The 27,985-nt window shown below is 44.1% G+C and overlaps 1 protein-coding gene across 5 annotated transcripts in view; it reads left to right on the top strand.

The window, feature by feature from the left end:
* Window positions 1-27,985, top strand: part of LOC308664636 (uncharacterized protein) — a 59,156-nt gene that overhangs the window by 11,568 nt on the left and 19,603 nt on the right. For 2 of the 5 annotated variants that reach the window (XR_014025709.1, XR_014025710.1), the window contains exons 2-5: window positions 8,736-9,330; window positions 9,980-10,091; window positions 10,219-10,286; window positions 11,075-11,204. Coding sequence is in view for 3 of the 5 variants with exons in the window: in XM_081322058.1 (XP_081178184.1) it covers window positions 8,920-9,330; window positions 9,980-10,091; window positions 10,219-10,286; window positions 11,075-11,204; window positions 12,690-14,329 (2,361 nt within the window). In the remaining 2 variants the exon portion in view is untranslated. Of the gene's footprint in view, window positions 1-7,859; window positions 8,158-8,735; window positions 9,331-9,979; window positions 10,092-10,218; window positions 10,287-11,074; window positions 11,205-12,689; window positions 16,438-27,985 lie in introns of those variants that run through there. The other 3 variants (XM_081322059.1, XM_081322060.1, XM_081322058.1) reach the window with 3 other exon arrangements.

Genomic DNA, 27,985 nt, shown 5'->3' with positions numbered 1-27,985 from the left:
GGATGAGGTTGGAGGGGAAGTCCTGGATTTGGACGAGGCAGGCCTATTAGCATGATGCCTCCCAGGTTCCCCTACAGGGGACAAGGAGTAGAAGGAAACCAAGGGAATAGAGGGGGAAGGGGTAGTGATCGTGAGATAGAACGAATTGGGTTGGCAGGAACCAGCTGGACTGATTGACGGGGACCAGGCTTAGTGGAGACACCCCCCCTGAGCTGTTGGTTACAATGAATGTAGGGGGTCATCGGACAACTTTTTTGGTTGAGACAGGAGCTGGGCAGTCAGTTGTAAATAGTCCGGTATCGGCACCTGGACCGCATGAAATACAGGTCCAAGGGGCAACAGGACAGGTATTGGGACGGCAAGTCCTGACACCAGTAACATGTCTGTTTAATGGAACTCAGATCCAACATGAGTTTCTTTATATCCCTGAGTGCCCGATACCTTTGCTGGGCAGGGATCTGCTTAGCAAACTGGGGGCCACCATCACTTTTGATGAAGGCCAGCAAAGGATCAAAGTAAAGCATCAACCAGAGGCAATGTGGAGACTTATGGTAGCTAGGACCTCAGTGAGGGAGGATCAGGAGGAGAAATGGAGGGAATTTGGGGTACCAGGCATATGGGCAGAGGACAGCGGTCATGCTCCACTGAAGCGATAGTATCAATATATGACAGTATCCAGCGATACTTGAGAGCAGGGATTTTGGTGCCTATTCAATCACTCTGGAATACACCGATACTGCCAATTAAAAAGCCAGATGGTTCCTACCACCCCGTGCAAGATTTTAGGGTTATTAATTCAATGACGGTGACTATTCACCCTGTGGTACCAAACCCATATACGCTTCTTAGTTTAATTCCACCTACTGCTAAATGGTTTTCTGTGATAGACTTGAAGAATGCCTTTTTCACAATCCCAGTGCACCAAGTCAGCCAGCCACTGTTTGCCTTTGAGTGGGAAAGCCCAGAGACAGGACAGAAAAGGCAATACACATGGACTCGGCTTCCCCAGGGGTTTAAAAATTCACCTACTTTGTTTGGTACTGCTTTAGGCAAGGACTTGCAATATTATGTACCTCAACAGCCTGGAGATACTACTGTATATTGCAATATGTGGATGATGTCTTGATAACAGGCAGGATGGAAGATGCCTGTTGGAACAACACTAGGGCTCTTTTGCATCTGCTTTTAAGATGTGGTTATCCAGTGTCTAGAAAGAAGGCACAGCTGGTGAAACAGAGGGTGAGATATTTAGGATATGATGTTGAGCATGGCTGTAGGACTCTGGGGCATGAAAGGAAGCAAGCAGTTCTGGCCATCATGGAACCGACAAATAGAAGACAATTGAGAGGGTTTTTAGGATTGGCAAGTTTTTGTAGGATCTGGATTCCTAATTTTGCACTGTTGGCTGTCACACTCTATAAAGCTACAAAGGGGGGTGATACTGAGCCCTTTCTGTGGGAAGGGGAGCAGAAGAGGGCCTTTAAGGATGTCAAACTTGCTCTTACGGCAGCCCCAGCATTGGCTTTACCCAATCTAGAAAAAGCCTTTAATTTGTATGTGGATACAAAAAAGAACATCGCATTAGGAGTGTTGACCCAGCAATTGGGACAGTGGCAACGACCGATGGCGTATCTTTCGAAGCAGTTGGATGGAGTGGCACAAGGGTGGCCGCATTGCTTGAAGGTTTTAGCTGCTATAGCACTCCTGTTGCAGGACTGTGACAAATTAACCTTCTCATGTCCCATAAATGTGCACAGTCCGCATGCAGTTCAATCAATCCTAGGCAGCAAGGGACATCTGTGGCTTAGCAATCAAAGGCTCTTTAAATACCAGGCAATGATGATTGAAAATCCACAGGTTAAATTGGTGGTGTCTAACCGACTGAACCCAGCCACCCTTATGCCAACAGACAATGAACTAGAACATAACTGTCTGCAAGTTTTAGATAGTGTATATGCTAGTCGGTCAGACCTGTCTTACATACCTCTTCATGAGGCTGAGCTCAGTTGGTATACTGATGGTTCAAGTTACGTGCATGAGGGACAGCGAGTGGCAGGCTATGCTATTGTAGATGATGATGGGATCGTGGAAAGTGGACCGTTAGGGGCTGGGCATAGTGCACAGGTGGCAAAATTATGGGCACTTATTTAGGGCATTGGAATTGGCAGAGGAAAGGATGTTGAACGTGTGGACAGACAGCAAGTATGCCTTTTTGACGTTGCATGCGCATGGTGCAGTGTATAAAGAAAGAGGGTTCAGAGACTCAGCTGGTAAATATGTGCAACATGGGCATCTGATTCAATGTCTCATAGATGCAGTTCAAAAACCAACTAAGGTGTCAGTAATGCATTGCAAGGGACACCAGAAGGGAAGTGATAAGGTGTCAACTGGAAATAGAAGGGCAGATTTGGAAGCCAAACGTGCGGCTAGAAGGACGGGAGTCACACCTGACTTATCAATACATATAACTATGGATCTGGGAGTATTGCCCACAGGTGTAAAACCAACATATTCCCAGCAGGAATGTATAAAGGCAGGGAATGTCCTCAAAGCCACTGTGAGTGAGGGTTGGTATTTGTTACCAGCAGTGGCGTAGCGTGGGTTGTCAGCACCTGGGGCAAGCACCCGGCCGCTGCACTGTCCCTCCCCCAGATAGTCCCTCGCTCTCTCTCCGCACCTCACCGCACGCCTGGCACCCCCCCCCCAGTGGGCGGCGACCCGGCGGCTCGGCTCGGATTCGCACAGCCAGCACTGCAGTGAGAGTGAGTGAGCCAGGCACGGGCAGAGAGCTGCGAGTGCGCCCCCCCAGATGTTGCGCCCGGTGCGGCCGGCCCCCCTGCACCCCCCACGCTACGCCACTGGTTACCAGACAAACGCATCTTCGTGCCAGCCTCTGTGCCATGGACGTTGGTTCAGGCATCTCATGAAGCCACACATATGGGAAAAACAGGGTTGGAAGCTGCATTGGGAAGAGAGTATTTTATCGATGGGCTTGCAGGCATAGCAACACGCGTCGTGTCTCAGTGTATGACTTGTGCAAAGGTTAATCCCCGGCAGGGGCCCCTTGTGCCTCCAGGGACTCTACCTATGTCATATTTCCCAATGGACTCTGTAATGATAGATTTCATGGATATGCCTCGGTGCAGTTTATATAAGGCTATGTTGGTAATAGTGGACATGTATACGGGGTGGCCTGAAGCATTTCCTACAAAGACCAAGCAAGCGAGAGAGGTTGTAAGAATACTCCTGAAAGAATTAATTCCCAGGTTTGGGAATCCTTCCATCTCATCAGATAATGGTCCTGAATTTGTTCAGCAAATCAATCAAACTTTGGCCCAAGTGGTGGGGTCTAAATGGAAGTTTCACAGTGCGTTCCATCCTCTGGGGGCAAGGTGGAACGGATGAACCGTACCTTAAAAGAGAAAATCACTAAGATATGCGCTGAGAGTCACCTGAAGTAGCCAGATGCTCTCCCCTTGGCCTTGTACGCTGTAAGGTGTGCCCCACGGAGGCAATATAAGCTGTCCCCTTTTGAGTTGATGTTTGGCCATCCCCCTACTTTAGTGAGATGAAACCTGTCAGGATGGCCAGACCTGGGACATAAGGGGGGAGTTTGGAATCTTGAAATGCTACAAGAGCTAAACAAACAGGTCGAGAGGCTGCGAAATTATGTGATTGAGCAAACTCCTCCTAGGTTGGTGACAAAATGCCATCCCTTCAAACCAGGAGACAGGGTTTGGGTAAAACATTGGAAGCGGGAGCCATTGAAGGGCAGATGGAAAGGGCCGTATGTTGTTATTATGTCTTCCCCTCTTGCTATTAAGATTGCAGAATCTAACTCGTGGATCCACTGGACACGAATCAAAGCAGCAGCCGAACCTGCATGGGTGGCGTCTATTGATCCAGTGGTTCCCACAAAAGTAACCCTCAAACACCAGAAACCAGTGCCTTCATAGAGTAAAATATGGCTTATTCTTACATAAATGCTTATTATGCTGGCTAAAGGATTTAAAAGGCTACTCTGCTGGAACCTTACCGGCAATAGGCTCCTCTACGCACAGTAGTGAAGACCCCTGCTAAGCCACTCCGGACGCTGGCTTTCTACGCACGGGAGAAAAATGGAAAGGTGGTTTTTGCTTTGCTGGCTTTGTATTGCTTTTATTTCATGTAATGGTAATAATGTGTGTATCTATAACCATGGGCAATGGAGCAGACCAGAGGAGGCACCCCGTATCATCCAGTCATATGCTATAGGTAATGGCGATTGTAATGGTACCACCCCCCTCAGTTTCACACCGGAATGTTGGAATGGTATATTACCCCATCCTTGTCAATACCCACAAGGGTTTGACAGGATAGTCAAGGAGGCATGCCAGGCCAGGCAACCAGCTAACCCTGAGGCATGTAAGTATGTGGGCTATGCGTACAGAAAAGGAATGTGTATGAAAGCATTATACAAAGGAACACCCCCTCCGGTGACCCTAGATTGTGGAAACCCTTTGTTCTGGGGATGGGAACGTATACGAACAATCCAACAACTGAAACCTGGATGGCGGGGGACCTGCATCCTACACATGAACCCAGTAGAGTTTGGGGTGACAACCAGGAGGAAGCAAGGATGGAAAAGAAGAGTGAGGCGCTTTGTGGGGGAATATACTTTGACTGTTGGTTTGGGTCGGGGAAAAAGAGCCATAAGTCACCATGGGTGTGAACCCTGTGTACAAGGGCAATCTCTGACAGTTAGTAGGTCAGTGCCAGTAACCTGTACCCAATTCGGCCTATCAAACTGTGTCTTTAATCAGGTACCATATAAGAAATGTAATGGGACAAAAGGAATCAAATGTTACAGAGATAGCTACAAGCCTCAACAGGCAAGGCCACAAACCCCTCCAGTCACAACGCACAGACAGAAGAGGGTGACAAGTAGCCAAAAGAATAGAGCTCCAACAGATGCTTGTGAAGCTTGTATAACCAAAGCAAGGCATGGGACCCATATAATGAATACTTTAGTATATCACACACAGCTACCAAAAGGATGTGTCCCCACGGGAAGGACTTGTTTGTCCAACCATACCATGTATAGCTTGTGTAATCAGATTGAAAAAGGAAAAATCAATCAGATTTGTTATAAGCCTGAGATACCCGTACGCTTGAACTATACTGTTTATGCAGGGTTTTTTAAAAACCCTACTCCATATTCACACCAGCGATATATTTTAAACTCTACCATAATGTTGGCTACAGGAGAAAGGGACAAGGCTGACATAGTAATAGACGGATGTCAAGCTATTGATAAGAGCCCCAATATCAAGGGGAGGGTATCATGTGGATCAGAGGCTTGGAAGAATGCATATAAGAACAATCATAAGTACCTGTGTGACGCCCAAAAGCATAAAGGTTGTAGGGCTTGGGTTACGGAAAATTCATATCACCCCTGTGCCATGTATGCCAAAACTGATGGAACAGGAAGCAAAGATTGCTGTTCAGGATGGGATTGTGTATGTGATCATACCGGAGGAGGATATAGTGGATGTGACTATATCACACAACTTACCCGACTACATGGAACCAATAGAATACGGTTTGAAATAAGCAGACAGATACCAAGTGTACACAGCCTAGCCCTTGGGATAGATGGCACGGGTGGTGATCCGCTTTCTTATATTACAATCACCAAGGAAAAAGTTTATGATGGAAAGGTAAAGAGCCTTGGATGGTCGGTATATGATAATTTGAGGGAATTAGAACGAACCTTGCCCATCAACTTAAAGGCTAAAAATCTGTTCATAGAAATGGCTGAGGAAATAGCTAAAACATTAACCGTTAAAAATTGTTTTGTGTGTGGAGGGACTAACATGGGAGAACGATGGCCATGGGAAGCTCTGGAAGCTGACCCGGAAGTTTTTAACAATATGTCTCGTAGTGGAAATATTACCAGCCAGAAGGAGAATATGGGAATAACGTGGACCCTATCCACTAATTTAGTAGGGAAGAACTGTTTTGTTAGGAAAGGTACTGTCAATGTAGGAGATCTAATCTGCTTAGGAACCTGGGATGAGGCCTATAACAACTGGACCTCACCAGGAAACTTGCCGGAACCAGAAAAACTTAATATGACTATCCTTGCATATCTCAACCAGTCCAGTGGTTCTAGCTGGAAGGCCCCTGAAAACATGTATTGGATCTGTGGCAGACTAGCATATGAGGAACTACCAGCGAATTGGTCTGGCTCATGTGTGCTGGGGTGGATAAAACCATCCTTTTTCCTTTTACCAATACAGACTAAGCAAGTCCTTGGGGTCCCAGTGTATGACCCGCTTGGATCCGCAAGGCGAAAGAGAAGTGTGGATAATGCTTTCTCCAATTTTCCTTGTAAGGAATTGGCAGAATATGAGAAGACAAATGTATGGGATTCTGAAAGGATAGTGTGTACGTATGGGAGTGCTACATGGGCAGAAGATGGTTCCTATGGATATCCAACGCCAATATACATGTTGAATAGGATTATAAGATTACAGGCAGTGTTGGATTTGGCAGGACAACAGACTGATAAGGCTCTGAATATATTAGCCAAAACGGCAGACAAAATCCGAACAACCGTATATCAAAACCAGTTGGCTTTGGACTACATTCTAGCAAAAGAAGGAGGGGTGTGTGGAAAATTTAATCTTACTAACTGTTGCCTCCAAATAGATGAAACTGGGCAGGTAATCAACTAACAATTGAAATGAGGCAACTGACCCATAATGCAGACCAGACTTGGAAAGGGCTCAACTTCCAGGAAATTTTTAATGGATGGTTTCCTAAACTCCCTGGGTTACAGGCCATTGTAGCCCTCATAGGACTAATTGCTGCGGGTTGTGTAATCCTACCTTGTGTCCTACCTATTTTTCATACGTACAATTTCCAATGCCACTGGGGTGTGTGTGAAAGCCCTAATAAGCAGGCATGTACATAGAATGAAGGCTACTGCTAAGCTTGTAAGCCGCCCTGAGTCTTCGGAGGAGGGAGGGATATAAATGGAATAAAAATAAAAATAAAATAAATAGCTTGGCTTTGCTTGCTGAAAGAAAGGCTACAGCACAAGTAATGGTAATGTGGGAATATGAAGAGTTACAAATCAAAGAAAAAGAATATGAATCCTTACAAACCGAAGAAACGCAATGTTGAGACCCATCGTCATAAATTGAGATGAGTCTCAAAAGGGGGGAATAAAGTGGGAAAATACTAGGGTGTCTGCAAAATGAGAAAAACAAGCTGGACACTTGAAAATGTGCTGAATGTGCATAAGATATTCCTGTCCTTCAGACAGATGCTGAGCCAGATAACTATATCCTGTTTTTCCAAATGCATGTACTCCTCTGCAACCATTGTGTAACTATATCCTGTTTTTCAACCGTGGTCTGTGCACTGCATAGGATATAACCAAATAAGGAACAATGTACAGCCAGGACATGAGGGGTATAAATATGTATGGTCACGAGCCCCTCGGGGTTCAGACCCTTGTACTCATTTTGTTACTCTCTGAACCTGCGCATTAAACTTTCCTTCTCTGAAGAGCTGGCGTGAGTCTCTTCTTTCCACAACACTTCCATGTAGATGCAGTTCCATTGAGGACCACACGCTGAGTATGGCCTGTCAGCCAGCTACGAATCCATCTGGTGGTGATGCTATCTAACCCACATTTTTCTATCTTATCAAGTAGTAGGTTGTGATCTACTTTATCAAATGCCTTACTGAAGTCCAAGTAAATTATATCTACAGCATTCCTCTGGTCCACTAGTTTTGTCACTTGGTCAAAGAATGCAATAAGATTTGTCTGGCATGATCTGTTTTTGACAAACCCATGTTGGCTTCTAGTGATAACTTTGTTCGCATCAAGGTGTTCGCTGATTTGTTGTTTGATTATCTTTTCCAGAATCTTCCCAGGTATTGAGGTCAGGCTGATAGGTCTGTAGTTTCCTGGATCTATTTTTTCCCCTTTTTGAAGATGGGAAGTACATGAGCTCTCTTCCGGTCCTCTGGTAGTTCCCCAGTGCTCCAGGATCTTTGAAAAATATAGTTCAGTGGTTCTGAGATCACGTTTGCCAGTTCCTTGAGAACCTTGGAGAGTAATCCGTCTGGTCCTGGTCATTTGAACTCATCTAGGCTGGACAGGTGCTCACCATTTTCTTGCCTATCTTAACTTGTATTTCTATTCTGTTTTTTATGGCACTGGTTTTGGTAGGTTGGACTGGACTAGAGCCGTCTCTATGACTGCAGGTATTTACAAACATACAAACTTAAAGACAGGAGTGAGGAACATCCTGAATGAATACCTAATGCCTAAATGTCTCAATAGGAAGCACAAAAAACGTGTCAAAATTTTTATTCCATTCTAATTTCTTAAGCTCCTTGAGTTTTGGCATCTTGTGTCAAAGCTAAGGGTAGGGTAAATGTAGATCTTAAATTTGAAAAAAAAATTAGTCTTCCCTTTGAGGAAAAAAGAAATAGAAAATCCTCTAAATGTAAAACATTTGGTTTTTTTATTCCAAGTTCGATGGAAACTAGGACCATATTTAGCAACACACTTGATGAACAGACAGACAAGCAAACACCCATAGGATCCATTGGTCTGATGCCACTGCAATCCTTTACCAGCTCAGGAAAAGACTCTTCCATGAGGATGAATAATTTTTTAGTGGTTTACTCCAACACCTTCTCATTCTTTCATTTTATTTTATTTTCCATTTCAGAGGCAGAAACTAGAGTCATCTCAACAACCTTCCTAACAACGAAAAATTAGCTCTTAAGTGAAGAGGCATGGATAGCCTTTGAGGTCAATCCTGCAGCTACAAGAATAGTCCTATGAACTGAAAGCTGTTTGGAGATCCACAAGATTTTTTCCAACCTATCTGGAATTTCCTTCCAGGACAAAGGATGCAGAAACAACCATTAACAAGTGGGAGAACTGGAAAAGGACCCCCTGCTGTTGAGCCTGGCTGCTATGGGAAGAACTGGGCAAGAACTGGGCAGAAGATGCTGGAGAACAAAACCTTCATCCGTTCAGAGATTCAGCCCTGGAACTTCAGAGACATCCAATACCAGGAGACTGAAGGTCCCCGAGCACTTTGCAGCCGACTCTACAACTTTTATAGTCAGTGGCTGAGGTTAGAAAAGCACACTAAAGCCCAAATGTTGGACCTGGTTGTTCTGGAGCAGCTCCTGTCCCTTCTGCCCCCACAGGTGGAAAACTGGTTGCGGGAGTGTGGAGCAGAGACCAGCTGCCAAGCGGTGGCCCTGGCGGAAGGCTTCCTCCTGAGTCAGGCAGTGGACCAGGTTGAATTGCAGGTGAGAGACCTTCATCTTGGAAGTCCAGAAGGGAATAAAGAATGTGTTCGAATTCTTTACCTCTACTTTCTATACTTCTCTCGTCTTCATAATGTTTGGAGATGTTTCACTAGTTTTTGCAGGACATCGTTCCATTATCCATTCTAGAATATGCAGGTGATCCTCGGCTTATTCCAGTTCATTTAGTGACTGTTCAAAGTTACAACAGCGCTGGAAAAAAAAGTGAATTATGGCTATTTTTCACATTTGCAACCGTTGGTCACATGATCAGAATTCAGATGCTTGGCACCTGGTTCATATTTATGACGGTTGCACTGTCCTTTGGCCATCTCATCAGCTTTTGTGACCTGACAAGCAAAGTCAATAGGGAAGCTGTATGATTAACTTAACAATTGCAATGATTCACTTAAAAACTGTTGGTAGAGAGGTCATAAAATGAGGAAAGCTCATTTAACAAATGTCTCGCTTAACAACATAAATTTTAGGCTCAATCGTGGTCGTAAATCAGTGAAGACAGATGTTCCTTTCTTACATTCTATGCTCACTGAGAGATATTGGGGCAACGAAAATGTTTTTAGAGAACAAGAATCCACCTCATGTTGTGTGATATATCTTATTTATTTTTCTTTCTCCTGCCTCCTATTTCAAGTACTTCACTCTGGAGACAGATCCTATGAGAATCAGGAATCCATCAAATCTCCCTCCGGAGCTTCTTTTCAGGAGGATCTCTCAGGAAGCCGCAAGTCAGGACACCTCAGATGGTAATCAAAGGTTCTCCCATTCCCAAAAGAGGTCCCAGGTGTCTTACTTTCTCCATGTCTTCTCTTCTCTAGAATGCCTCCTTCCATTTTGTTTATTATTCACTGAAAAATTCTGTCCCCCTCACAGGGAAGAATAGAACGAATTTGACGCCTTTTTATGGTGGTGCTGAAAGGGTGCTCGGAGCTCCAACTCAAGTAAGAGATGATGATAAAAAGTAAAGTTTTCAGTCTTAGTGTTTGCTGAGTAACGATCCTGAATAGTAAAATTGTGCAAGGCTACTCAATAATAACTGAAGGAATCACATTGGCACCTTACAGCTTCTAAAACGCCTTGTTTATAGCCAGCGATAAGAAAAATAATGGGACCAGGTTAAAAGATGAAGCAGACTGTTAAAATCCAAAGAGGGTGGGCAGATCAAGGCCCTTCAGCCTTTAAAGGAATTTCTAATACTCCGATTTGTGCCTGAAATTTGGGGCCAAACAATCCAGCTTTAGAAAGGATGAGAAATGTTCTTCCCAAGCAGGTTTGTCTTCTTCAACCATTGGGTTGGGGTACAAGCAGTGGATTCCTTCTAATCTGAGGAGCAGCAGAAACAGGGCTTGTGTGCCTTTGTCTATTGATGACACCCATGTAAATCCTTGGGTGCCTCTCAAACAATTTCAATGAAGGTTTTGAGCATGGATAAGATTGTTTGTTCTGGAGACAACACAAGCCTTTCACTTACATGGTAAAAAGAACCCCTCTACCTGTATTTTCTTCTTCAAATGCTGGGTGTATGGGAGCGAGTGAGAGATGGAGTTTCCAAGATGCTGAAAGTCTTGTTGAAGGATGAGGATAGATAGACAGACAGACAGATCCAGCCGAAAAGTGGGATTTCTTTCAATGAATGGCCTGAAATGTATATCTTTGTTTGGAATCACTTAAACAATAGGACAGATCTTGAAAATCCTCCTGATTTTTGTTCTGTTTTCTTCTCGTTCAGGAGAGTCTTGTGTCCTTTAAGGAGGTGGCTGTGTATTTCTCCGAGGAGGAGTGGTCTCTGCTGGATGCTGACCAAAAAGCACTGCACCGGGAAGTCATGCTGGAAAATCATAGGAACGTGGCCTCTTTGGGTAAGAATGAGCAAGACATTTTATTAGAATAAAAACTACAAATTTTGAAGACATAAAGAATAAAGTGATCAATGAATAAGAAAAAAGTATGGTAAGATTAAAAGAAAAGACAAAGTAGTAAATAAGTTATAATTGGTCTCATCTTTTCTGCTTTACATAATTTATCCTTTCTAATCTTCAAACACAAGTTTGATTACAAGTTCATTTTTTCTTTTTTCCAGCAAAAAGTCTGTCGGGGTTTTCAATCACTAATAAATATAGATACTATCCTTTGCCTAATCAGTGTCAATTTAGTCATCATTGAGAATTCTATCATCTTCCCCAACCATTCCACCATTCTAGTTATGTAGAGCCGTTCCAACTTTTTGTGTATAACAGTCTCACTACTGTTGTCATATTTGGAAACAATCTTCTATGACTGTTGATTAGTGCCAAAATAAAGTGTTCTGATTTCAGTTGGATATTAATGTTTAAAGTTCTCTGTACCACTGAATATCTTTGAATTCGAACTTTTCTAGCTTTTTTACAAGTCCACCAGAGCACAACAAAATGATCCTTTATCTTGTCTATATTTCCAATATTAGTTTGATGTACATTTATTCACTTTTGAATATTTTTCTGTTCATGTTCCTCAGCCTGTTTAGAGGTTTTTAACAATTACATATCTTTTGTACACAACTGAGATTCAAATTCTGCTTCATGTTGTTGAACACTATTGTTCCCTTTATCTACCTGGAATCTTTCTGACAATATGAAAACTACTGACAGTTATATCCTTTAGCCATTCTTGACTTAATTTGGTATTCCCACAGCTCAAATTATAATGGCTCTTGACATGTGATCCATTGTCTTTTCCTGCTGTTTTTTTTCTGCTGAGAGTCATTAAGATGTTTTGGGGCACAGCCAGATTTTATATCTGTTTCATATTCTCAACTTGGTACTCCTAACATTATGGTTTTAAACTCTAGATCAGGGGGGTCAAACTCGCAACATCACGTGACGTGTCTTATTTTGACTTATTTGCTGTTGCCGGCAATGGAGTGGGTGAGGTTTTGCCATGACGCATCTGGCCTATGGGCTGGCAGTTTGACACCCCTGCTGTAGATTGAGCTTAAATTAATCGTATCACAAAAATCGATGACAGGCAAACCTCTGTCATGCCCTTCTAGTTATAACATTCTCTTAATTCTGAGCAAGTCCTGTTCCTCATCCAAACGACACAGCAGACTACAAAGTCTAATTTCAAATTGGGCAAAACAAATCTTCCCCTTTCCTTCAAATTTTGGAGAATTTGATATTTAATCTATGGTTTTGCCGTTGCCATACAAATCTAGATTTATCTTCCAAAATTTTAAGCAGGAAAGTCCAGATCAAATTCTTCTGCATCTAAGAAGACTGAAGCAGTTTGTTTTTTCATTATATTCAAACTTTCTAAACCTTGCTCTTTTCCCCTAAAGTTATTTTTATTTTTATTTCCCTGTGAAGGTAATGGGGAGGAATATGAAGATTCCTGGAAACTATTCCAAATGATCACTCATGGGTACAGTACGAAGAACCCTGCAGTTCTAATGGAAGAAGAAAGCCATGAGAGAAACCAGGCAAATAATTGTAATCGGGAAAATTCATCTTCTGTTCATGCACCAACTAAAGCCCGTGTGGCCCAACAAGGAAAAATAAAAAGCAAATATATTGGAAAACATATAAAGCTATTCACAAACAAATTAGATGTAAATAAATGCTATAAAACTCAAACCAAAGGAGAAGATTATACATCTAGAGACAGTGGAAAAAATTACAAATGGACTGTGTCTCCTCCTCGTAAAAATGGGTCTGGTACATCTCAGAAAAGGACCCATGTAGGACAGAAGCCCTATAAATGCATGGAGTGTGGAAAGAGCTTCACTTGTAGTAATTCTCTTACTTCGCATTACCGGATCCATACAGGGGAGAAGCCATATAAATGTACAGAGTGTGGAAAGGGCTTTAGTCACAGCAGCAATTTTAATTCCCATAAAAAGATCCACACGGGGGAGAAGCCCTATAAATGCATGGAGTGTGGAAAGAGCTTCACTTGCAGTAATTCTCTTACTTCGCACTACCGGATCCATACAGGGGAGAAGCCCTATAAATGCATCGAATGTGGAAAGACCTTTACTCACAGCAACCGTCTTACTTCTCATAAAAGGATCCACACAGGGGAGAAACCCTATAAATGCACTCAGTGTGGGAAAAACTTTACTCAGAGGAGCCATCTTAATTCCCATAAAAGGATCCACACAAGGGAGAAGCCCTATAAATGCATGGAGTGTGGAAAGAGCTTTATTTCTAGAAGTTCTCTTAGGTCACATGCAAAGATCCACACAGGAAAGAAGCCCTATAAATGCATGGAGTGTGGAAAGAGTTTCGCTCGTAGTAATTCTCTTACTTCGCATTACCGGATCCATACAGGGGAGAAGCCCTATAAATGCATCGAATGTGGAAAGACCTTTACTCACAGCAAACGTCTTACTTATCATAAAAGGATCCACACAGGGGAGAAACCCTATAAATGCATGGAGTGTGGAAAGAACTTCTATTTTAGATATAGGCTTACTTCACATTACCGGATTCATACAGGGGAGAAGCCCTACAAATGCATGGAGTGTGGAAAGAGCTTCTTACATGGCAATTCCCTTGCCTCCCATTTCTGGATCCATACAGGGGAGAAGCCATATAAGTGCACAGAGTGTGGAAAGAGCTTCTGTGAAAATTCTTCTCTTACTGTTCATAAACGAATCCACACAGGAGAGAAGCCGTATAAATGCATGGAATGTGGAAAGAGCTTCCCTAAGAGCAGTGAACTTCTTTTCCATAGAAAGATCCACACAGGGGAGAAGCCATATAAATGCATGGAGTGTGGAAAGAGCTTTATTAAGAACTGCCAACTTATTTACCATAGTCGGATACATACAGGGGAGAAGCCTTATAAATGCATGGAGTGTGGAAAGAATTTTTCGACGAACAGTTCTCTTTACACCCATAAAAAGATCCACACAGGGGAGAAGCCATATAAATGTATGGTGTGTGGAAAAGATTTTGCTACAAACAGTTATCTTAACACCCATAAAAGGACCCACACAGTGTAGAAACCCTATAAATCTATGAAATAAAGAAAAGGCTTCAAGAGGACCAATGGCTGAATGTTCCATATACATACACATTTGGGTGAGAATCTGTGCAACTGTTAGGTTTCATTGTTGAAATATATGCATTTCCTAATTCCATTTACTGAATTAGGAAAGGGGTTTTTGAGTCTAACCTTCACAACTGGAAGCCCCAGAGAGATGAATTTACTAATGGAAACCAAACGCTAGGCATGTGGTGTTTAAATTAATAACAGTATAGCTACTGTCATTTGAAGGCCACCAATGTAGCAAAGTAGCTGAGCCCCTGCTGATTGGACCTCCATTGCATTTAAATTGCCTAGAGGTTCTTCGGAAGAGCTACAATCTGTGGGTTGATAAGGAGGGTGGAGCAGCAAAGTAGGGGTCCGTGCATCTGAGATTTCTTTTATCTCAGAATGTCTGGCTTAGTTTAGTGCAAAACATGTTTTGCGGCTGTCTTTCGCAGTACTCTTTTCAAACTTGGAAACTGTCCTATCTGTAAACAAATCACTAGAATACAAGGACAGATTATTTATCTAGGGTCTGTAATATGTGCTCTTCAGGCAGAAATTAGGTGTCCAGCTATCAGCCCTCTCTACCACAAAGATTCTGCAGGAGAAGGGCAGTGTGGACAACCATGGGATCTGGCAGGGTGAGAGCTGTGAACCATAAACACAAAACTTTCACTGTGTCCCTGCATGACAGATACAGTGCCCTTGCTGACCTCAGTAGGGACATTAAGGAGACATTAAGGTAGTTGTGATGATAACTCAAATAAGCAGGGGATCGTGGTCTGAGATGAAGAACTTGTTTTTGACAGGGAGAAGTGCAAATCAGGTATTACACATCAGTCATGGAAGAACAGAAAGGCATCCAAAAAGAGAAGCCACCTTCTAGTTGGTGATTCAATTATAAGGGATGTAAATTTAGGAAAGGACACAGAGGTTTCGAAAGAGGTCAGGTATCTTCCAGGTGCTACTGCCAGTATGGACAAGAAACGTATTTCTAAAATAATCAAGAATGCCAGCAAGGACTATGATGGAAGTGTGTAGTGAGGTGCCCCAGGGCTCTGTTCTAGGCCCAGAGGTCTTCAACATCTTCATCAACGATTTGGATGAGGGGATAGATGGGGAACTCATCAAATGTGCAGACGACACCAAGCTGGCAGGAATAGCCAACACTCCAGAAGACAGGCTTAAGATACAGGAGGATCTGGACAGACTTGAACACTGGGCGCTATGTAACAAAATGAAATTCAATGGTGAAAAAAGTAAGGTTCTACACTTAGGAAAGAAAAACCAAATACACAGGTATAGTATAGGTCAGGGGTCGGCAAGCTGAAACAGTGAAAGAGCCACTCGGAACCGGTTCCCTCGCAAAAGAAAAAACTGGGAGCCACAAAAAAGAGTGCGCATGCACATGCATGCACAAAACAAGGGGCTGATCAGCGGCTGGGTGTATGCATCCTCCCAGGAGCTCTGAAAACTCCGTAAGGTCAGCCCCGAACTTCACAAGTGGAAATTGAGGGAGATTGCCAGGAACACGAGATCAGCGTCTCTCAGCCTGCACTGATCTCGCCCTTCTTGCACTCTCCTTCTCTCTGTTTCAGCTTGCTTTCGGCTACTTTTCTTTCGGGGGATCCAGCCTCTGCCGCCCCCTTCTCTCAACAGCTGGATGCCCCGAAAGAAAAGCAGCTGAAGGTAGCAGCTCTGCAAGTCTCCGCCAAGAGAATGGGGCGGCGTAGGCTGGATCCCCCGAAAGAAGTCTCTGCTGAGATGAGAGAACGGGGTGGCAAGCTGCCGAGAGAATGGGGCAGTGGAGTGCTCCGCCAAGAGAATGGGGCAGTGGAGGCTTGCCGCCCATTGTCTTCTTTCAGGAGATCCAGCCTCTGCCGTGCCGCGCCAAGAGAACAGCAAGCTGACCCATTCTCTCGGAGACATCTTTCGGGGGATCCAGCCTCTGTCGCCCCCTTCTCTCAGCTGGGCTCTGCCGAGATGAGAGAATGGGGTGGCAAGCCGCCAAGAGAATGGGGCGGTGGAGCGCTCCGCTGAGAAAATGGGACGGTGGAGCGCTCCGCCGAGAGAATGGGGCGCTGGACGCTTGCTGCCCATTCTCTCGGCAGAGACTTCTTTTGGGGGATCCAGCCTCTGCCGCGCCGAGAGAACAGCAAGCCGCCCCATTCTCGGCGGAGCGCTCCACCGCCCCATTCTCTCGGCGGCTTGCCGCCCCGAAAGAAGTCTCCGCCAAGAAGAGAGAATGGGGCGGTGGAGCGCTCTGCCAAGAGAATGGGGTGGCTTGCTGTTCTCGACCCGGCAGAGGTTGGATCCCCCAAAAGAAGTCTCTGCCGAAAGAATGGGCAGCAAGCGTCCACCGCCCCATTCTCTCGTTTCGGCGGAGACTTCTTTCGGGGGATCCAGACTCTGCCGCCCCCTAGCTGAGAGAAGGGGGCGGCAGAGGCTGGATCTCTGCCGAAAGAATGGGCGGCAAGCCTCCACCGCCCCATTCTCTCAGTGGAGCGCTCCACCGCCCCATTCTCTCGGCGGCTTGCCGCCCCATTGTCTTGTCTCGGCAGAGCCCAACTGAGAGAAGGGGGCGGCAGAGGCTGGATCCCCCGAAAGAAGTCGCCGAGAGAATGGGCAGCAAGCCTCCACCGCCCCATTCTCTTGGAGGCTTGCAGAGGTGGCAGCAGAGCTGCGCGCGCAGCTCTCCAAACCGCTGCCGACCGTTTGGAGAGCTGCTGGCTTGTCAAACATGGACGAAGGCAGGAGTTATGCAAACGGGGCGGTGGAGGTTTGGAGAGCTGCGCGCGCAGCTCCCCAAACCTCCACCACCCCATTCTCTCAATGGGACTTTTTTACTTCCACTTTTTTTCCAGAATGGCGGAGGAGGACTGGGAGTCGCAGGAGATGGCTAAAAGAGCCACATGCGGCTCCGGAGCCACGGGTTGCTGACCCGTGGTATAGGTGGTATGTAGCTCAATAGTGGACAATCACTTAAATATGAGCCAGCAATGTGCTGCAGCTGCCAAAAAAGCCAACACAGTGTTAGGCTGCATTAACAGAGGGATAGAATCAAGATCATGTGAGGTATTAATACCACTTTACTATGCCTTGGTAAGGCCACACCTGGAATACTGCATCCAGTTTTGGTCACCACGATGTGAAAAAGATATTGAGACTAGAAATGGTACAGAGAAGAGCAACAAAGATGATTGGGGGACTGGAGGCTAAAATATATAAGAACGGTCGCTGGAATTGGGTATGTGTAGTTTAATGAAGAGAAGGATGAGGGGTGACATGATAGCAGTGTTCAAATATCTCAGGGGCTGCCACAAAGAACAGGGAGTTAAGCTATTTCCCAAAGCGCCTGAAGGCAGGACAAGAAGCAACGGATAGAAACTAATCAAGGAGAGAAGCAACCAGGAACTAAGGAGAAACTTCCTGACTTTTAAAACAGTTAACCAGTGGAACAACCTGCCTCCAGAAGTGGTGAATGCTCGAATACTGGAAGTTTTTAAGAAGAGACTGGACAGCCACGTCTGAAATGGTATAGGGTTTCCTGCCTGAGCAGGGGGTTGGACTAGATGACCTCCAAGGTCCCTTCCAACTTTTTTTATTATGCCATTTCACATAAAAAAGAGACCATCTTTTTTTCTTCGTGTTTATCCCATTTCCAATTGGATCATAATAAAGAAAGACCAAATCCCCAATAAAAGTTCTATAAAAGTTTAAGTTTTAAGAGCAAGGATGGGGCTTAGGTAGCAAAATGTCATGTCATCCCAGGAATGGCATGGAAAATGCATAAATCGGGAAAGATTTCAAATTCCTATCTTGCTTTCTTTGAAGCTCGCTACAACTGCCATAATTAGGGGGAAGGGGATATTTTGCAGGGGAAGAGCAGTCGAGGTGTGAAAGAATGAGAATTTGAGGAGTATGGACATTAACAGGAACCAGAGATGCCAAGCCAAGCCTTCTGACTGCTGGCCCCGCGAAAGGAATTTATAACCGCTCCTGATGCACCAGGTTCCCAAAACATTGGACCAGGATTCGATTGGACTGTTCTGCCAGGGGTTTTGGACATTGGGGATTGCTTTCAATATACAGTTTTCACGCCGTTTTTCTTCAGAGCTTGCTTCGCTCACGCTGCACTCAGTATCTCTAGTAAAAGTACCTTTTCTCTAACATCCGTGGAGTCAAGGGTCATTCTTTCCTAGAGAGTAAACTGGCCAGTCTGACAAAAGAGTGGCAGAAATTATAGCTATATATGAATTGCCAAAATAAGTGTGATCCTAAAGAAGTTATCATGAACAGAATGGTTTAAGTAGCGATTGGTTTGCAGTTAAGCTTTGTACAGCTGTCCGTAGGAAGTTATGTATTGAATTGAAAGAGGAAAGGTCTTGGATATTGTGCTAAATTACAAGAATGTTCAAAAAGGAAACATCTGGTGACAGTGTAACATCAGATCGTCTAATTTACCCTTGATGCTACAAAGCCCCCCACTGGATTTACAATCTCCATCTCAGTGTATTCAGTTTGAACAAGGCGCTCACCTGAGAATGTATCCCAGTATTGAGCTAGAAAATGATTGCTCTAGGTGGGATGTCATCAGGTAGACATTTAATAGGTGTTGCTTTGCCAAGAAGCAGAAGAAGTTGCATCTTTTTAAATAATAATAATAATAATAATAATAATAATAATAATAATAATAATAATAATAATAATAATAATAATATAAAGTTGGAAGGGACCTTGGAGGTCATCTAGTCCAACCCCCTGCTCAGGCAGGAAACCCTATACCATTTCAGGCAAATGGCTGTCCAGTCTCTTCTTAAAAACCTCCAGTGTTGGAGCATTTACCACCTCTGGAGGCAGGTTGTTCCACTGGTTAATTGTTCTAACTGTCAGGAAGTTTCTCCTTAGTTCTAGGTTGCTTCTCTCCTTGACTAGTTTCCATCCGTTGCTTCTTATCCTGCCCTCAGGTGCTTTGGAGAATAGCTTGACTCCCTCTTCTTTGTGGTAGCCCCTGAGATATTGGAACACTGCTATCATGTCACCCCTTTCTTTCTCCCTCTATAATAGAAACAAGAATGGGAACTTCCTCTTTGAAAATATCCATGAATTTTGTTTTTCCCATTCCACAAAAATGCGTGCCATCCCAACTGTAAATCATGTCCCTCCAAATATAACAACCTTTTATTCCTAAGCATTATCCATTCTTTCACCCATGTTAATACAGATGCTTGATAATACAAAGCCAACTCAGGTAGGCCAAAGCCTCCATTTTCCTTAGTATCTTGCAAGGTTTTCATCTTTATTCTAGCTTTTTTTCCTTGCCATACAAACTTCAAAACTGAAGAATTCAACTGTTGAAAAAAAATTCCCCCAAGTTTTATCGGAATTGTCTGAAAGAAAAATAAGATCTTAGGCAATATATTCATTTTAATTGTAGCTATCGTTCCTAATAGTGACAGTTCTAAATTTTTCCATTTTTCCAGGTCTAACTTTATTTGTTTCAAAAAACTTGTATAGTTATCTTCTTTTAATGTTGAGCACTTAGCAGATAAATATATACCCAAATATTTTACCTTTTTCACTATCTGTACCTCTGTCACTTCTGACATTCGAGTTTTTGCTTATCTGTAAAATTTTTAACTATTATCTTAGTTTTTTCTTTATTAATTTTTAATCCCGCTACTTCACCATATTGTTCTAATTTCCCCCACAATTTTGGAATCATCTCCAAGGGATCTTCCCAAATAAATACCAAATCATCCGCAAATGCTTGTAATTTATATATTTCACCCTTTATCTCCAAACCTCTAATTTCTGTATCTTGTCTTATATTTCGATTTAAGACTTCCAAAGTGAAAATGAGGGGAGGGGATAAAGAGGGGATAAAGGACATGCTTGCCTTGTGCCTTTCCTTATTTCAAAGCTCTCAGTACAATCTCCATTCACAATCACTTTGGCTGTTTATTATATATTGTTTTTACCATGTTTATAAAATTCTGTTCAAAGTCCATTATTTGTAATTGGTGAATCAAAAATTGCCATGAAAGATTATCAAATGCCTTTTGAGCATCTAAAAATATTAATGCCATTTGTTTCCCTGGATGCAGTTCATAGTATTCCAGTACATCTATTATCATTCTTAAGTTGTTTTTATTTATTTATTTTATTTATTTAGTTACATTTATATACCGCCCTATTCCCTGAGGACTCAGGGCGGTTTACAGGAAATTAAAAAATCCACCATACAAAAGTTAAAAAACCAAATTAAAAAATATTAAATTGACCCTGTATACTTAAAACCCCAATTAAAATTTCTCCTCAGCCTGGGCCCGAGAGCTCAAACAGCCAGGTCTTCAGGCCCCGGCGGAATGATCGGAGGTCGGGGGCAGTCCTCAGCTCCACCGGCAGCTGGTTCCAGAGGGCAGGCGCTCCCACTGAGAAGGCCCTATCCCTGGGTGTCACCCGCCGGCAATCTCTCACCGGCGGCACCCTGAGCAGACCCTCCCTGTGGGAGCGCACTGGGCGAAGGGCGTTTGATGCCGGCAGCAGGTGTTCCCTCAAATAGCCCGGACCCAGGCCATGTAGGGCTTTATAGGTAATAACCAGCACCTTGAATTTCACCCGGAGGGCAACCGGAAGCCAATGCAGCTCGCGGAGTAGAGGTGTTACATGGGAGTATCGGGAGACCCCCATTACAACTCGCGCGGCCGCATTCTGCACCAGTTGAAGCCTCCGAGTGGTCTTCAAGGGCAGCCCCATGTAGAGAGCGTTACAGTAGTCCAGACGGGAGGTAACAAGCGCATGAGTAACTGTGCGTAGGGCGTCTCGGTCCAGATAGGGACGCAACTGGCGCACCAGGCGAACCTGTGCAAAAGCCCCCCTGGTCACGGCTCCTATGTGGTCTTCAAAATTGAGCCGTGAGTCCAGGAGGACGCCCAGGTTGCGAGCCCTATCAACGGGGGGTAACACCTCACCCCCCATCGTTAGAGGTGGAATAAGTTGGTTAACCCGAGATGCCGATATGCACAGCCACTCAGTCTTGGCGGGATTGAGACGAAGCCTGTTTCTCCCCATCCAGACCTGAACCGCCTCCAGGCACCGGGACATCACGGAGAGGGCATCGCTGGGTTGGTTCGGGGTGGAAAGAAAAAGTTGGGTATCATTAGCGTACTGGTGATACCCCACCCCGAAACCACGAATGATCTCGCCCAGCGGCTTCATATAGATGTTGAACAGGAGAGGCGAGAGGACCGACCCCTGAGGAACTCCACAAATGAGAGACCTCGGGGCGGATCTCTGCCCTCCTGTCAACACCGACTGCGAGCGGCCCTGGAGGTAGGAGGAGAACCACCGTAGAACGGTGCCTCCCACTCCCAACCCCCTGAGACGCCGCAGCAGGATACCATGGTCGATGGTATCGAAAGCCGCTGAGAGATCTAATAGGACCAGGACAGAGGAGCAACCCCTGTCCCTAGCCCTCCAGAGATCATTCACCAGCGCGACCAATGCCGTCTCCGTGCTGTGTCCGGGCCTGAAGCCCGATTGGTACGGGTCCAGATAATCAGTTTCCTCCAGGAACAGAGGGAGCTGATGCGCCACCACACTCTCAACAACCTTCGCCAGAAAGCGAAGGTTGGAGACTGGACGATAGTTGTTTAAAACAGCTGGGTCCAAAGCAGGCTTCTTGAGAAGGGGCCTCACCACCGCCTCCTTCAAGGCGGCAGGGAAGACACCCTCCTTCAAAGAAGCAGTTATTACTGCATGGAACCAGCCTCGTGTTCCCTCCCGAGCCGCATAAGCTAGCCAGGAGGGGCACGGATCCAACAAACAGGTGGTGGTGCTCAGTCTCCCCATGATCCTGTCCACATCATCAGGGGAAACAGGGTCGAACTCAGTCCAGATAACATGCTCAAGACCGCCTGATTCCTCCACGTCAGACTCTGCCCAGTCAGAGTCCAGACCGGTCCGGATCCGAGCGATTTTGTCCGCCAGATGATGACTAAACTCCTCGGCTCGTCCCTGCAAGGGATCCTCTCTCACCTCCTGGTTAAGGAGGGAGCGAGTCACCCTAAACAGGGCGGCCGGGCAATTATCTGCGGACGCGATAAGGGCGGCAAAGTAGTTAGACTTCGCCGTCCTTATCGCCGCAAGATAAGACCTTATAAAGGTTCTTAACTGCAATCGGTCGGATTCGGATCGGCTGGATCTCCAACTGCTCTCTAGACCTCGTCTCCGACGCTTCATCTCCCGGAGCTCCACAGAGAACCATGGGGCCCAACGGGATCTGCGCCGGGTCAGAGGTCGCATGGGTACAACGCAGTCAAGTGCCCTGGTGGCAGCCGTTTCCCAGGCCTCCACCAGAGCATCGACTGGGCTGTGGGTAAGGGTGATAGGTATAGGCCCAAGCGCCCTCTGGAACCGATCCGGGTCCATTAGGCGCCTGGGGCGGAACCACCTGGACGGTTCCGCCGCCCAGCGGCGGGGGGTGGCATGACGGAAAACCAGCCTCAGGAGGTGGTGATCTGACCATGACAGAGGGGTGATGGACGGGGAACCCCCTCCCAGATCGTCCAACCACTGTCCAGACAGGAACACCAGGTCGAGAGTATGAGCCCCCTCATGGGTCGGGCCCTCAATAACCTGGGTCAGGCCCATGGCTGTCATGGAAGCCATGAAATCCCGAGCCAACTCCGACGACCCTCCCAGTGACGGCAGGTTGAAGTCACCCAGGACTATAAGCCTGGGGAACTCCACTGCCAACCCTGAGAGGGCGTCGAGCAGCTCAGGCAGGGCTGTTGCCACACAGCTGGGCGCCAGGTATGTAAGCAACAAGCCCAACTGAACCCGAGGACCACATCTCAAGAGGAGGGATTCACTCCCGGCCATCTTTTAATTTGTCTCTTTGGTAAAAAACCATTTTTATCCAGGTGTATAAATTCAACCAAATATTTTTTCAGTCTCTCCATTATTGAAATAAAATTTTTATAATCCACATTAAGCAATGAGATTGGTCTATAATTCTTAATCTGGGTCACATCTGAGGCATCTTTTAGTATTAAGGTAATATTTGCTTCAATCCACGTCATCGGCATTTTAGCTTCTAATAAAAGTCCATTACAAACATCTTTCAATGGGTCACTTAATATCTCTTGTAAACTTTTGTATAACTGCCGGAAGTCCATCTGGACCAGGAGTTTTACCATTTTTTTTGTCTCTTTAAAGCCTCTGTTATTTCCATCATTGTAACTCCATCTAACATATTTTTAAATGTCTCTGAGATCTTCGGAAGGTTACTATCTTTCAAGTATTTTAGTTTTCTCTCTTGAAGTCTCCTTTTTATCATACAGTTCCTTATAAAATTCTTTAACCAGCTTTTTAATTTCTTCATTTTTATATTGTAAATAACTTTTCCCATCCAGTAGATTATATATCATTTGTTTTCTTTCTGTTTTTTAAGTTTATAAGCTAACCATCTTCCCGGTTTGTTGGCATTTTCAAAAAAATTCTGTTTTGCTCTTTTTATCTGTTCTGCCATTTTTTCTGAATCTAACAAATTTAATTTATGTTTTATCATATCCATATCTCTTTTTAAGGTCTTTCTTTGCGGGTTCCTTTGCAATTCTGATTCTAATTTTCCAAATTCTTTTTTTAATAATACACATTGTTGTTTTCTCTGTTTATTTTTCCTTGCCATATACGATATAGCTATACCTCTAAAGTATGCTTTAGCTGTATCCCATAGATTTTGTATCGTAGTATCTTCTTTCTTGTTTTCTTTAAAAAAAAGTTCCTATGGCCAGAGATGTAAAACAGCCTTTTCCATCGTTTTCCAGAGGGTCCTACAGTTCGCTCTGATTGGGTGCCCCCTGATCTGAGCTCCTGAAGTATCCCTCCTCCTTCATTGCCCCTCCAGGGAAACTTCCCGAGCCTTTAAGGGTCGCTAGACGAAGAAAAACCAAGCTGGAAAGCCGAGCACTGACTTTCCCAACTTGTCTCGACGGCTGCCAAACACGAAGTCGTGTTTTCTCTTTTCTGTGGTGCAGTCTCTTGGACTGCAAGGTGATCAAACTGGTCAGTCCTAGAGGAGATCAACTCTGAGTGCTCTTTAGAAGGCCAGATCCTGAAGTTGAAACTCAAATACTTTGGCCACCTAATGAGAAGGAAGGACTCACTGGAGAAGAGCCTAATGCTGGGAAAGGTTGAGGGCAAGAGAAGGGGACGACAGAGAATGAGGTGGCTGGATGGAGTCACTGAAGCAGTAGGCATGAGCTTAAATGGACTCCAGAAGATAGTAGAGGACAGGAAGGCCTGGAGGAACGTTATCCATAGGGTCGCGATGGGTCAGACACGACTTCACAGCTAACAATAACGGTGCAATGAGGGCTAAGAAAAAGTTTACATTTAACATAAAGGAAAATGTGTATCAATGGGGTTGTATACAACAGCTGCCACTCCTCCTTTAGTGGAGAATTTGTACAGAAGGGGAAAGCTGGCAATTGAGGGAAAAATGCAATTTGTGGGGCTCCAAGAGTGGCTAAGAGAACTGAAAGAACTGCAAGTAAAGAATGAAACCTCCCCATCTGAAAATCTAGGGAAACGCCCTTCATGAAGCCGGCCTGGTTGCAGAATTCCCCAAAGCAGCTCCAGTAATAGAGGATTATGCATGGGGAAGGGTGAGGAAAACCCCTTGACAAATGTCTGTGGAGATTCTCAGTCATCCAGGTCATCCCAAAGGTACTAGAGTTTTTCCGCATTTTCTTGAAAATGTTTAGTTTCTCATCTAAGAAGCAACTTTTGTTCCAAAGAAGCTTCTTGGAAATGTCAAGAAAATTGAAAAAGTCTAGGTGCCTTTTAAAAATGTACGTTTGGAACCGCCTGACAAATGTACAGAGAGCGATAAGGGTTTTCATATGCAAACAGAGAAAGAAGATATAGAAATAGATATTTCAAGTAAGATAAAATTAGTTGCTAACCCATGGTGATAGGAAGAGAATAAAATAAGAAAGGTAAGGTCAGATTCAGTTTGCAAGTACGGAGTTGGAGTTTAAGTGTGTCTAATAATTTTTTTGTGGGGAAAAATGCTGCCTTTACATCTGCTTATTATACCATAATAAGAAAAGCCCTAACAAAACTAGTGGACCAGAGGAATGCTGTAGATATAATTTACTTGGACTTCAGTAAGGCATTTGATAAAGTAGATCACAACCTACTATTTGATAAGATAGAAAAATGTGGGTTAGATAGCATCACCACCAGATGGATTCGTAGCTGGCTGACAGGCCGTACTCAGCATGTGGTCCTCAATGGAACTGCATCTACATGGAAGGAAGTGTGTAGTGGGGTGCCCCAGGGCTCTGTTCTGGGCCCAGTGCTCTTCAACATCTTCATCAACGATTTGGATGAGGGGATAGATGGGGAACTCATTAAATTTCCAGATGACACCAAGCTGGCAGCAATAGCCAATACTCCAGAAGATAGGCTTAAGATACAGGAGGATCTGGACAGACTCAAACATTGGGCACTATCTAACAAAATGAAATTTAACTTTTGTATTTTTGTATTTTATACATTTGCCCTGTTCACCGCCCTGAGTCCTTCGGGAGAAGGGCGGTATATAAATAAAATTATTATTGTTATTATTATTATTATTATTATTATTATTATTATTATTATTATTATTATTATTATTATTATTATTATTATTATTATTAGCAACTGTGAGAGAGATCTTGGAGTCCTAGTGGACAATCACTTAAATATGAGCCAGCAGTGTGCTGCAGCTGCCAAAAAAGCCAACACAGTGCTAGGCTGCAATAACAGAGGGATAGAATCAAGATCGTGTGAAGTACTAATACCACTTTACAATGCCTTGGTAAGGCCACACCTGGAATACTGCATCCAGTTTTTGTCACCACGATGTAAAAAAATGTCGAGACTCTAGAAAGAGTACAGAGAAGAGCAACAAAGATGATTGGGGGACTGGAGGCTAACACATATAGGGAACGGTTGCTGGAATTGGGTATGTGTAGTTTAATGAAGAGAAGGGTGAGGGGTGACATGATAGCAGTGTTCCAATATCTCAGGGGCTGCCCCAAAGAAGAGGGAGTCAAGCTATTCTCCAAAGTACCTGAAAACAGGACAAGAAGCAACGGATGGAAACTAGTCAAGGAGAGAAGCAACCTAGAACTAAGGAGAAACTTCCTGACAGTTAGAACAATTAACCAATGGAACAACCTGCCTCCAGAAGCGGTGAATGCTCCAACACTGGAAGTTTTTAAGAAGAGACTGTCCAGCCACTTGTCTGAAATGGTATAGGGTTTCCTGCCTGAGCAGGGGGTTGGACTAGATGACCTCCAAGGTCCCTTCCAACTTCTTCTTCTTCTTCTTCTTCTTCTTCTTATTATTATTATTATTATTATTATTATTATTATTATTATTATTATTATTATTATTCTTGCAAATAGACAAAAAAATTGGGATGATTTGAATGAGAAACAAACTTCTGAGTTTCAGAGGCTCCTGCTGGGTTGAAGCTGTTTATTCAAATAGTACCCCTGGATGATTCAAAATGGAGAAAAGGCACCAATTCCTTTTTCTGCCAGTTATTGTCCAATTTTTCATTAGAGAAGTGGAAATCAGAGTGCAATCATAAAAAATTAGAGAATTGTACTTTTCTTTTTATTCATCATCTAGAGATATCCCAGTTGTCTTAAATTCTACAAAGGTCTTAAGTTTCCTACTCGTATTTCCTGAGGTGTTTGGTATTCAACCCCTAAATAAAAATAATTTTTCCTCTTAGTTTCCCCCCCATGTTGTTTTAATTTTGTATTCTCTCTTCCATAGTTGCTTTTCATCCTTTTGCAATTCCACCTTTTCTTCATTCACAGATGAGATGCCCTTTCCTCCCCACACCCTCTCTTCATTTCTCTTCCAAGGAGCCTCTATCAACACTGCTAACATTGGATGTTCTTGCTTTGACAACAGATGAAAATGCAGCCATTTTTTCTATTGATTTTAGAATTAGTTGCTGCTGGGAGTGATATGCAGGTTCTGAGGTTTTGCTTGTAAAAAATACAGGAAACCAGAAGTTTCCTTCAAGCTTTATGTTTTTATTCAGCTGAACAAAAAGATGGGCTCCTCTAAATGAGAGCAGCCCTGAAAGAAAGAAATCCTTGTATTTATTCTTTCTGGTTACATAAGCAAGCCATTCAGCAAAGCTGACACGCATACGATAAAGATTTTACCCAGTAAGTCTGACATACTGTAGATAAGAAGGGAGAAAGAAGAAGTAGCTAAACGTTCCCTTTTGGGTGTTTCCCTAAAGATATCGTATGTTCTTGGGTGGGTTAGGACATTGGGTATTTTACTTGCTGGCCTTTCATGACCCTGCATCTAGGACTTTGCAAGAGCCCAAAGACAGTAGGGCCATCTGCACATTCACAATTGATATTTCCTATACTGTCCCCTAGTTCCAGGTCAACCTAATGGGGAATAGAGATGAGAGTCCTGATAGTCATAACAATAATAACTTAATCGTGGGAACCCAAGGACATTGGGCCCACAGCTGATAGTGTTTTGGTGGACTGGAGAGAAAGCCATGCTTCAAGCTAATTGGGGAATGTGATTT

The sequence above is a fragment of the Vipera berus genome (assembly GCF_964194415.1).
Source record: "Vipera berus genome assembly, chromosome: 2".
Classification (NCBI taxonomy): Eukaryota; Metazoa; Chordata; class Lepidosauria; order Squamata; family Viperidae; genus Vipera; species Vipera berus.
This window is presented reverse-complemented; position numbering and strand designations above follow the sequence as displayed.